The following is a 12817-nucleotide window of genomic DNA, read 5'->3' as shown; positions in this document are numbered from 1 at the left end:
TTGCACAGATGAAAGGAGAAAATTCATAACAGCAACACAACCAGAGGAAACTGTCAATACACAAGAAGCCATGGGGTGTCCTGATGAATTGTCTCCCTTTCTTTCATTCACACATTCACACACACACACACACACACACACACACACACACACACACGCATACAAACACGCAGTGTATGTGACTTCACATTAGTCAACATTAGTCAATGCCTTTGACACTCCCTTGAGATATACACATGGCCGTGAATAGATATGAACACAAATATCCTAAAGTCCGGCTGCTTTTCATCTGAATCAACCACTGGCATCTGTGATTAGCTGAGGAGAGCACGCAGCGGTTTCTCAGGTAGTGATCAGTCCCTAATAAAGAGACGAGGGCAAAATGGCACCCAGACTTTATCCTTCTAGGACTTGATTTAGCCTGTTAGCGACATTGTTGTTTCCCCAACTTCCATCTCTAGTGTACCCTCTCAAACACACACTCTCTGTCTCTTTCTCTCTTGCCCTCTTGCACAGCCTTGAACACCAACAAACTTGGACATAAGCTAAGTACAAGCAAAAGCTACCAGACAGGCATGGGATAAGTCTTGGTGTTCTTACTGTAAATGTTAGCAGTCCTCGGCTCCTGAACAGTCTAGCTTATTTGTGTGTTTATTATAGCATGATGATACATTAGAGAAACATGTTTCCTCTTAGCATGTCACAGGGCTCTCAGCAGATTTGGGACGGCTAAAAAAAGACGGTGTGAAAGACCCAGGGTGTTTCTTTTTACATGTTCCCCCAGAGGGGTAACATTCAGTGAGACTAGTAGGAGGGGACTTCCAGTGACTGCTAAAGTTCAGAAGAAAGGTTAATATGTATACATGCTGCTTCAGCGTGTTTACCTCAGCATGCTTCACCTCTGTTAGCTCTGCTTAACCTCCTAGAACTTTACATTTCAGTGTCGACTACAAAATAAGCAGCGTTTTCAGAATGTGTGAGGTGTTTCCAAATTACATGCGTAGACTTTACCATTACGTTCCTCTTGACGATAGTATGTTCATCAGTGAAGTGAAATGAAACATATACTCTATCCTAAGGCCCAAGGCACATTGGTCATGACTGAAATTATTACTCAGCTGTTCCATCTACATTGTAATTCCTTTTTAAATGATGATGTGAAAGAATCATTTCTGCATCAGACTCCAGGTGAATTTATATTCAAAGTCACACAGGAACTTCCATTTAACTCACTAAGACCTGGACCCTTGGCTAAAGAGCTGCTGACTACTGAAACAGGCATCAACAAGGCATTTTTTTCAGTGGACTCATCCACTCAACAGCAAATTTATATTGGAGAAAGTGAAAAGCTGTAGAGATTAGAGATGCACTCTTATTCATACTAACAGGCCATGACACACTACACCACACAATTCAAGCCAACGAACTTTCACCCAATGCCAAAAGACACACAACCTTACAGCATACAGCAGGGTTTTGAAGGAGTACAATATGGTAAAGCGTATGGACAGTAATTATTTGATGGCATGTTTCTGTACCACAGAACTGGTTTTTGATTAATGAGTCAACAGCAATGAGAAACTGACCATGCTCTCATCAGAGTATTTATAAACAATCAGAGATTATTTTTCACGTTTTAAGATATGAGTCTTATATTTACTTAAACTCACATACCTGTTTTGTTGATTTCCTTGATAAATTCAACTTTTTCTTTAGTCAAGTACCCAGTTACCTTGGACTGTCCTGTGTTTCCCACTGTCCCCTCTATGTCACTAAAATCTCTCTCGCTCTACCTCCCTTTCATTCCAACCAACTCTGCCACCGTCCCTCCCCCTTCCTCTCGCTAGCTCTGTCTCAATCTCTTGACACAGATAACTCTTTTTTATCTAACACTCAGTCCGTTTTTGTCTGACCTCTCTTCCACATCTCTCTCTCTCTCTCTCTCTCTCTCTCTCTCTCTCTCTCTCTCTCTCGCATTTCAGCCAGTTTTTCAGCAGTGAAAAAGCTAACAGCTGATTATTCTCCAACACCTCCTCCAGGGCACCAGCACACAACCACACACACACACAGACACACACAACAACACACACACACACACCAACATGGAGAGCTATGAAGACTCTCCATTCTTTTCTATTGAGTTTTAGCTGGGGGATATAGGACACTCCCCAGCCCAGCTCTGTTGATATTAAAACTCTTATCAGAGCTCTCCCATTCAATGCCAGCAGCTATCTTCTACAAGAAAAACACAAGCTTGTATTCAGCTAACTGGGTATACTGAGTGTGTGTGTGTGTGTGTGTGTGTGTGTGTGTGTGTGTGTGTGTGTGTGTGTGTGTGCGTGCGTGTGTGTGTGTGTGTGAGAGAGAGAGAGAGAAAAAAAGAAAAAGAGAGAGGGAGAGAAGACCAAACCTAGGTTTTAGGACTGTGACTACTGGTGAAATGATATATTCTGAGTGACAGGATGAGGCTACATGTCCCCTGATACAGGGACACACACAAACAGGGGAAGAGTTTCTTTAAACTGGTGTTCAGTGAATTAAATACTCAGTGAAGATGTTTTTCTGTGTTGAATATGACATGGCAATGTTTAGATTCATTCTTGTAGAGGATCATCCATACCTTTTCATGAAAGACTTGTTTTTCTAAAACTAGTTTCACAATCCAATTTAAGCAATGTGACCTTTAAGTCAGTCTGAACTTTATTAAAACTGGCGTGTGATGATTTAATTTACCGAAAATGGAAGTCACCAAATTACAGACCTTGACACAAACAGGATCATTCGAAGGATTAAAATGCAAACCAGCAATGGGACAATTCTGTTATCCCTAATGGCATATTCCCAGCTGATCTCAGAGCCCCCTGGCTTCTTTATGCAGCGATAAAGTTACTTGGAACATGGAAAAACAACATGTCCATGCAGCAACAAAAACAGTCTAAAATGCCACAGCATGTCCAGGTTAATCAGACTTCATGCTCTAGTTCTGGATTAAATTGTCTAGTGCTGAACTGAGGTCTAGTTGAAGACTAAATTGTACACAGAATGATAATCAAAATGCAATTTGATCCAAGCTAAGTTTTCAGTCTTGTCTCGGAAATCGGTTAAACAGCTGAGTCTCAACAATACAGACACATGCAATAGGCACATTCCAGTCTAAAGATCTATATATCAAAAGGACAGACTCACACATTGGCCACATTCTACCCTCAATATCCATTCCTGTGACATTCATATCCTTCTTTTGACCTCAGTATCTCAAAGCACATGGAGAACTTCACAACAAATGTCACTAGGATTACATCATACACTAAAGCCACATAGCTACCCAAAGACTAAGTTTGTATTAATTTATTTATTGTAACACGGTCACCCAAAGATTAAGTTTGCATTAATTCATTTACTGTAACACGGTCACCCAAAGATTAAGTTTGTTTTAATTCATTTATTGTAACACGGTCACCCAAAGATTAAGTTTGTATTAATTCATTTATTGTAACACAGTTACCCAAAGATTAAGTTTGCATTAATTCATTTACTGTAACACGGTCACCCAAAGATTAAGTTTGTATGAATTCATTTATTGTAACACGGTCACCCAAAGATTAAGTTTGTATTAATTCATTTACTGTAACACGGTCACCCAAAGATCAAGTTTGTTTTAATTCATTTATTGTAACACGGTCACCCAAAGATTAAGTTTGCATTAATTCATTTACTGTAACACAGTTACCCAAAGATTAAGTTTGTGTTAATTCATTTATTGTAACACGGTTACCCAAAGATTAAGTTTGTGTTAATTCATTTATTGTAACACAGTTACCCAAAGATTAAGTTTGTGTTAATTCATTTATTGTAACACAGTTACCCAAAGATTAAGTTTGTGTTAATTCATTTACTGTAACACAGTTACCCAAAGATTAAGTTTGTGTTAATTCATTTATTGTAACACGGTTACCCAAAGATTAAGTTTGTGTTAATTCATTTATTGTAACATGGTTACCCAAAGATTAAGTTTGTTTTAATTCATTTACTGTAACACGGTCACCCAAAGATTAAGTTTGTGTTAATTCATTTATTGTAACATGGTTACCCAAAGATTAAGTTTGTGTTAATTCATTTATTGTAACATGGTTACCCAAAGATTAAGTTTGTTTTAATTCATTTATTGTAACATGGTTACCCAAAGATTAAGTTTGTTTTAATTCATTTACTGTAACACGGTCACCCAAAGATTAAGTTTGTGTTAATTCATTTATTGTAACATGGTTACCCAAAGATTAAGTTTGTGTTAATTCATTTATTGTAACATGGTTACCCAAAGATTAAGTTTGTTTTAATTCATTTATTGTAACATGGTTACCCAAAGATTAAGTTTGTTTTAATTCATTTACTGTAACATGGTTACCCAAAGATCAAGTTTGTATTAATTCATTTACTGTAACACGGTTACCCAAAGATTAAGTTTGTATTAATTCATTTACTGTAACATGGTTACCCAAAGATTAAGTTTGTATTAATTCATTTATTGTACCATGGTTACACAAACATTACGTTTGTGTTAATGCATTTATTGCAAGGGAAAAATGTTTAGAAGAATCTAAAACAGAGAAGTGAGGACTCTGATGGAGCAAAAGCACAAAACAGAGCACAGACCGAAATGTGGTGGACCCTGTAACGTAAACAGGAACCAAACAAACAATGGACTGCAATTAAAGAAAAAAAGAGTCATCAGCTTGGGTAGCGAAAACTGCACTAAATGAACAAAAGTGATGAACGACAACTCACTTATTACTGAGTAACTTTCTATACAAAAACACAGAGGAAAAAGGGAGACACATGAGCAACTGAAAGCATCGACATCCTACGTAAAGAATGTTATTTACCCAGAGACTCCTCCACATATTCGTTTCCACACTTTCCTTCCTCTCTTGGCCAATGAATTTTTACTAAGTGGGACGGAGGATGTTACTCACGTCAGCACCAACAATTCTGTTATTCACTGCTTTGTATGTGGAGTCGGGAGATTTGCCTTCTACCTAAATTGTACTATGCGTTACTATTACGAGTGTAAACTATTACAAATCACTCGATAGCATGTGTACAGCATAATATAACATATAATCCTATGAAGATCAACACAGAAATGATGTGCACGCGAACACACATGCACACACGCACACACGCGCGCACTCTTGCACACACACACTCATATAAATACAGGGCCTCATGGTTGTCTGACGAAGCATGGAAAGTTTGAAATCATGTATAAAATATTTCTCAAAACAAATTGCTTCAGTATGTGATAAAACAGACTGAAGCCAGCTGACAAGTAAACACACATGCCAACATCAACATTCTAGCAAACAAAATTAATCAGTTGTGATGATGTTGGAAGGTTCTCAGTAGGTCCTAAAGTGCATCTGTAGTAAATGTGTGTTTGAGTGTGTAAATTTCAGTAAGAGACTGTGAAAATGAGTTTCAGTTACAGCGCTCAAAGTAGATAGTGCTAATCAGGAATAGAAAAGACAAAAGTACAGGACCTACTGAACATCCAGGCCCAGGGGCTGACAGAGCTCTCGGCAGTTAGCTGTTAGACTGAGGACTCCTCTCCTCTCTGCTCCCAGCACAGAAATGAGTTACAGTATACTCAGCCACTCTCTCTTTCTCCTCCTTCTCCTTCTCCTTCTCCCTCTCTCTCTCTCTCTCTCTCTCTCTCTCTCCCCCTCTCTCTCTCTCTCTCTCTCTCTCTCTCTCTCTTTCTCCTCCTTCTCCTTCTCCTTCTCCCTCTCTCTCTCTCTCTCTCTCTCTCTCTCTCTCTCTCTCCCCCCCTCTCTCTCTCTCTCTCTCTCTCTCTCTCTCTAGCTGTTGCCACACTTGCGTTCTTCTTCTCGTGCTGTCCTATTTCCTTGTGCGCTTACTTTTTGTTCGCTTTGATTGCTGCTTGCTTTTCTCTCTCTCCCTGCCTTTCACTCTCTCACTCTTACCAGGATATTACAGCATATCAATACCTGCTCACAGACAACCAGTTAGACCAGCCCTCCCCCCCTTTAAAAACCCACCCCTTTCTCCTGCCTCTAGCTTTACTTCTACAGAAAAAAACAGACAGAGGCCACATTTTTGACATAACAAACATATTAGGCTAAATTAAAAAAAACAAAAAACTCTCTACCTTTGGTCAAGCCCCTTCCTAAACAAATAACGTCTACTAGTTCAGCTATGGTGAAATATGATGTGAAATTGTTTCTTACACATAAATGTGTACCACAATGCAATGGAGGTCTGTGTGTATTTGTGTGTGTGTGTGTGTGTGTGTGTGCAAGAAATAGAAGGCATGTGCTCACAGAAAAAAAAAAACTTGCTTATTCCTCTTTTCCACTGTACTACATGTGTCTCACTCAATAATCTGTCTTTCTAGCTCACTTCTAGTTCGCTTCAAGTTTAATCGACCCTCACTGCATTTCTCATATATAGAGAATATGTATGACAATTGTAACTCAGTGAATATATTCTCTATTCTAACAAATTTATCAGTGTAAGGAGCAGAAATAGCAACTATGTAACATTACCTCCCTCTCTGTTTTTGTTTAAGTTCTGATATTGCAGTCCAAAAATACAAACACAGAGCATTAACAAACAAGCAAAACCCTTTTTAGAGGCAGAAATAAAGGAGAGGCATAATGGATTCTTAAGTACAGCCTTTCTGTGGAAAAAATGTGCAGAGAGTTTTCTCGCCTGAAAAGTGATGATAATAATTCTGAGACAAAGATTAGGCCAAATGTTGTCTACTCTGTATTTAAAATAGAAATCCACATAACACACATATTGGCATGTTAGCTGAATGCACTTTTTGCGAGTCTTAAAAACTACCTGTAGTGTTTCTGCAGTTCATTTGTCCCCAGTTTTGAAATTTGAAAGCATTTCATTGGAGGAGTTCAGACTGACCTTGTGTACAGTGGTACCCAGGTCTTGACAGAGGGTTATGATGTTTCTGCTGGCTGTGCAGCCATTCAGCTGGGCATACTGGTACCTGTCCCAATAAAAAGACACGTTGTGTCAAGCTGGAGGATGAGAATTTATTTACAAAAGTAACGGCTTTGACAATGATTTGAAACTGCATTGCAAAAAAATACAGTAATCAGACAAGATAAATTATGCGACAAAATCACACTAGTTTGTGTGAGAGGTGGAAAGAGACATGGAGTGTGTGTGAGTGTGTGTGTGTGTGTGTGTGTGTGTGTGTGTGTGTGTGTGTGTGTGAGTGTGTGTGTATATAAGAGTGTGTGTGTATATGAGAGCGTGTGTGTATGAGAAAGAGAAAAGCACAAGAAAAAGATGGTTATCAGCACTGAAAACGTCCTTGTTGGTCGGTTCAACTTGACACAAACAGGTAAGTGTATGTCTTAAAAAGAAGGGTAAACATGTAAATCTCTCTGCTGATAAAATCCCTCCTGGGTCAGGCCACTCCATTTCTAGGTCAAATATGAATCTTGAACGATCAGCTGTGCCCTAACACTCTTTAAATATTCTCTCTCTGGTTATCATTTCAAAAAGCACATTTCAGGATTGACATTATTTTAAGAATTCCTGTAATTCATTTGAAATGAATACTTAGTATCACTGAGGGGAAGATGCAGAAAGAGAGTGTGGTTTCTTATGGTCTTAATAATGCACTCTATACACTTGCCATGAGTGACATACATGAGATACAATATTTAACTTTACAATGAAATGTCTAATGATGCGCAGTTACACACAGACACATCACCTTATCACAGCCCAGCAAACTCTTACATCGCCTACTCATGGTGTCTGTTTTACAAACATGCACGCACCATTAAATCATTCCCCACTATATCTGCAAACTAGCACTGTCCCGTAACCTCAGAGCTAATCACAGCACGTGTATGGTAAGGCTTGCAACACATGTCTTACCTGTTCAGTAGAGAGAAAAGCCCCTTTGCTGCTGTGATAAGCTCAAGCACGGCCTGTAACACCTTGGCTGGCAGTTTGGTGGCACTTTGGCCGTCATAAGTGTTCACTCTCCAGTGGCTCTGAATGCCCATCTGCAGGGAGCGGGCGACTGCCTGCAGCTTCTCCGTCAGGCTGCGCAGATTCTCCCCGCCCATACCGTACGTCTGCACGTACACATGAGAGGTGAGACAAATACAGACAATAACATTCTAACCAGATATGGTAATTGGTGTTGGGATGACTTATTTGCTTCACTGTTGTTTTACTATGGACTGACAACTGAGTGTATATCATGCTAGTAAAATGATGTAAATTGTAGGAGATTAAAATAGTTTTATGTTATTCTTACACAGTAAGATACATGGTTCTCTGAGCTCCAGTACTGTGACATTTTAAGAGAGTAGTAATTGCTTGAGAACAGTCCAGCAGTGCTGTCTTAGGTATGATATTTTCCAAAGCTTACAAAGTGAAAGAAAAATATGGATCTGAGTCATAATGTGTAAACACACACACACACGCACACACACACACGCACACACACACATACACACAAGAAGGATTACCTAAATCTAGTGATGTAAAGACCTATCAGACCACAACCAGCGCTTTACCACATATTCAGTAAACTTAGGTTGATTTCTGCCAAAGGATCAACAACATGACGAAGTCATGGGGGAAAAATGTGCTTTGGCATTTTGTTTTTCTTTTTTTTTTCCCACAGCAACCAGTTAGATCAAAAGAATTAGCTTTCACCTGACATGGGAAGTTACAGCACTGACAGAGAGACCTGGCAGAGTCTGATTCTGGCAGTCTTCCTGTAAGTACTAAATGGTAAAGAATATGTAAACCTGGTAGATATAAACGTAAGTTTAACAACCAAACAAAAGCACACTGATTGTGAGAAGACGAAGAAGAGAAAATTAAGTACAAGTTTATAAACATTTAAATGAACATATTATTTGGTCATTACTCTTATCAACAGAATGGCAGTTAAAGCTCTCAGTTAAAGTGAGCTTTACAGTAAACACTAACCCCTGTCATCACTGAATGGTACTGAAAAACAGGGAATATTTAAGCAATGTTATCACACAATATACCAAAATAAACCAGACACTGTTTTGACCAAGGAGACCCAACATGACTCTGAAACTAGCTTTGTTTTACAAACATACAGAAATTCCATTGCCTCTGAGAATGAGAGTTCTCCAGAAGTGACTCATGCTTGCAGACACATACAGATATTCTGGCCAGAGAGCTGAGAGCCAACAATTGTACAGAAGTACAAAGGACTACCGCAAAGAAACACCATTCAAGCCTTCAAGATCTTTTGATCATCTAGAATCTGATCTAGTTTTCCATAAACAAATCCCCTTCCAGAAACACATTTGCAGAAAAAACAATGAAACAGATCAGCACACACACACACAAACATACGCGCGCATGCGCGCACACACACACACACAAACATACGCGCGCACACACACACACACACACAAACATACGCGTGCGCGCGCACACACACACACACACACAAACACAAGTACTCTTACAGCACAAAGACTCCAATACTTAAGCAAGAGGACAGAAATACACACACACACACTCATGCGCACACACACTGATGTCAAATCCTTACCAGGGCACACAGTTTCTCCACAGCCTCAAGAATAAGCTCCTGATGGCCAATCTTGCGCACGCCCAGTCGCTCCAGATCCTGAGAGGAGAGCTGCAGTAAATCCATTCCAGAGAGCTGCCACTCTTCAAAAGGGTACTGCTGCAGAGGGGCATCCAGACCTGAACACACACACACACACACACACACACACATTCACACAAAAGCACATCAGCATCCAGGATTTTGTTCCCCTCCATACATTATAACAGTCATGAATGCAAAGTGGTCATTGTTTTGTAATGCAAGGTAAACAGGTAAAATAGTTTTCAACCATGGCAGAGCGAATATAGATTAATGTAAGAATCAATAAATATTAATACCAATAAGGTGCACCGGTAACCACTAATTCATCAGAGTTCTGACATATGGTTATGAAATGTGAGTATGGCGTTATCATTCCATGAAACCTGTAACTGTGAAATGGGAGATGATAGTGACTTCAAAGACCAGTGGTCTCTGTACTGAATATGTGAACTGACTACATTAGATCATAACCCCTGGTGTTTGTATAACAAATGCCCCAATGCCACCAGCTTTGGGGGGGGGGGGGGGGGGGGGGCAGCTAGTCAAAATACAATCAAGAGTCACTTGAGAAAAATACAGTACCTCAGTGACTCAGACAAACTCGTGACCAGTGTAAATAAGCAATTCCAATTTTCTATACCAGCTACAAGTCAACACTCAGGACTCAAAAATAGCCTTCCGCCACCGTAACACATATTCACACCAGGCCACAGTGCTTCACAATGACAGGACGTGGTTTGACGTCTGAGCAATGTACTTACAGCTGATGAGTTTACAATAGACTAGAGGTATGCACCCGTCTGAGATCGCAAATCCATGTCAAAATACATCCTGTGCTTAATTTTACACCTATTCTCTTTTTCTGTACACTCAGCCTCTGTCTACAACGAGACAGGTGGTGAAAAACAGATTTTAGACAGCACCTATTACAAGCTTCAGTAAAAAAAATTAAATTAAAATAAAAAGCTTTATTATCTCAAAAAGCCCCATTAAAGTATTTAAAGATATAAAACTGTATTCCATTTTTCAGACAGCCATACAGCTAACAAAATAATCAAAGCTCTATATGAAAAATACGTGTGGATTACTTAACACGCAACACGGTTGGAAAGTAATAAGCTAAAACAAAACAAATCAAACCCCTCCATAAAATACGTGTGGATTGCACTGAAATGATATAATCCCTTCCCTACTGGCGACTCTTTCACAGGTGTTTTTGCATCCAAACAAACTAGTTCTTCCGGCAAAAAAATCAATGTGATTCTAAAATGCAGAGATTTTTGGAAATCCCTACTTGTCGAGCGAAAATCAAACAAGTCTGTGTAGCGTTAAGCAAGGAGGTAGAGCAATTGCTCAGGTTAGTACAGGTAAATGTGTCAATGTTTTCTAGTTTGGAAACTAGAGCTAGTTTATGAAACTTCTCCGCGATACTAAACTGCTCCTCGGCCTTGTGATAGCTGTCGTTATTTTATCATGTTAAACTTCATTTTGAGTCCACCTACAGCTATAGGAGCATTTTTAGCCTCTCAAATCGAAACTGTGATTTGATGACACAGAAAAGTCTGCACGCTTGAAAGCGACAGAGCATTTTAACAAATAACGGGCAACACATGAGAACAGAAAACAGGACAGAAATCATCTTGAGGGCATAAGTACCGAAGAGTGCGTAATCTGGACTAGTTACTACTCGTTGAGACTGACAGCGCGTAAAGTTATGAAAGATATTGAGGACCGTGGAAGACTGCGTAGCGTTATCTCTATATACCGCTTTTAACAAATAAAAGCGAAACTCGACAAGAAACATACAAACACAACGTAAATATCTATATCGTCTTTTCACTGTAGTCCTTGAAGAAAGTCCGTGCGAGTGCTAAGCAATGGCCTCACTGGCACTTCCTCATTCCATGTTCACCTTCCCTTCCAAAGGGATTTATGCTGCCTCTGTTTATACAGCTATCTTCGAGTTAACTGAAAGAAACTTCTTCGCAGGTTGCCGAAAGCACCACTATTTACCTTTGAGCCACCCGCTCACTCTTTCCGCACTCCAAGACGTTATAGGCTCCATGATTGGAGTCCTGGGAACGCTTGCTCAATTCCCACTAGGATTGTTCGCCGACCTGTCCCGACCATCAAATGAAGGGAAACTTCATCCTAGTGGAGGGCACTCCCACATACAGGTAAAAAATCTGCATGTTGAACCAATAGAGCGCGATGTTGATCTCAGCTCGTGATTCCGACCAACATTGCCTACTGTTGCATATTTCTCAATGTGAAAAAACTCCAGAGCGCAGGGAGTGGTATAGTCTACAAATACTATTTCATGTCCTCAGTTTTCCACACAGTTTCGAGCTGCCTTCGGGCGAGACTCCGCGATTTCTGCTATGGCCAGACTAATCCTATTAGACCGTTTCCTTTACGGTATTGTTCTCGAGAGTAATTCCCCTTTATATAATAATTAGTATGTTTCATAACTGTGAGTATTTTTGTTTTGTCCAGATTAACGCCCCCCCCCCCTCGCCCGCCCCACACACACACCTCAAATTGAGATCTTATCATTTCTAGGAACTTTCAAAATAGTTTGAGAATCATAGGACACAGGACTGATGGACTGTTGTTATTTGTTTGGTAATAATTATCTATCCATTTCCCCAGGTCAGCTTTGGGCTGCATGCTTTGAACTTAGCCAATAAAGTTTGCACAGATTCTTACAGACTCCACAACACATCCATGTCATTGTGATGTCAAACCTGGGGTATATTCTATTTCACCTCTAACTTCAAAGTCACTCCAGAAAATAGAGTTGATACATTGAGAATTTCTCAGTGAGGCTCTATTGTGATTTTCAATTAAGGAGGCTGATCTCCTGAACCTGAAGCAAAAGGGAAACGATTTGACATCAACTCTGACATCATAAATAAAGGATCATGTCTTCACCACGGTGGAGCTAATGTGTGTGTGTGTGTGTGTGTATGAGAAAGAGAGAGTGTGTGTTTGTGTGTGTTGGTTTGGGGGGGTGGTGAAATTTAACATTCATGTTCCTCTATATCATCACAGCTGTTGCAAGTTAATGGGCAGTATGACATTATTAGCATGACAGACATGAAAGCGGTCCCTGAATGTGTCGAGGACATGCAGTCACTGGACACT

The 12817-nt window shown here is 39.8% G+C and overlaps 1 protein-coding gene across 1 annotated transcript in view; it reads right to left on the bottom strand.

Annotated features, from left to right (window-relative positions):
* Positions 1 to 11735, bottom strand: part of cnksr1 (connector enhancer of kinase suppressor of Ras 1) — a 30844-nt gene extending 19109 nt beyond the window's left edge. The window contains exons 1-4 of the mRNA XM_030786817.1: positions 11684 to 11735; positions 9608 to 9765; positions 7933 to 8135; positions 6943 to 7027 (exon numbers count right to left, since the gene is read on the bottom strand). Of these exons, the coding sequence (XP_030642677.1) occupies positions 6943 to 7027; positions 7933 to 8135; positions 9608 to 9765; positions 11684 to 11735 (498 nt within the window). The remainder of the gene's footprint in view (positions 1 to 6942; positions 7028 to 7932; positions 8136 to 9607; positions 9766 to 11683) is intronic.
* Between the last annotated feature and the right edge of the window lie 1082 nt (positions 11736 to 12817).

This window comes from Chanos chanos, chromosome 10, assembly GCF_902362185.1.
Source record: "Chanos chanos chromosome 10, fChaCha1.1, whole genome shotgun sequence".
Taxonomy (NCBI): domain Eukaryota; kingdom Metazoa; phylum Chordata; class Actinopteri; order Gonorynchiformes; family Chanidae; genus Chanos; species Chanos chanos.
The sequence above is the reverse complement of the archived record's forward strand: the minus strand, read 5'-3'. Positions and strand labels throughout refer to the sequence as shown.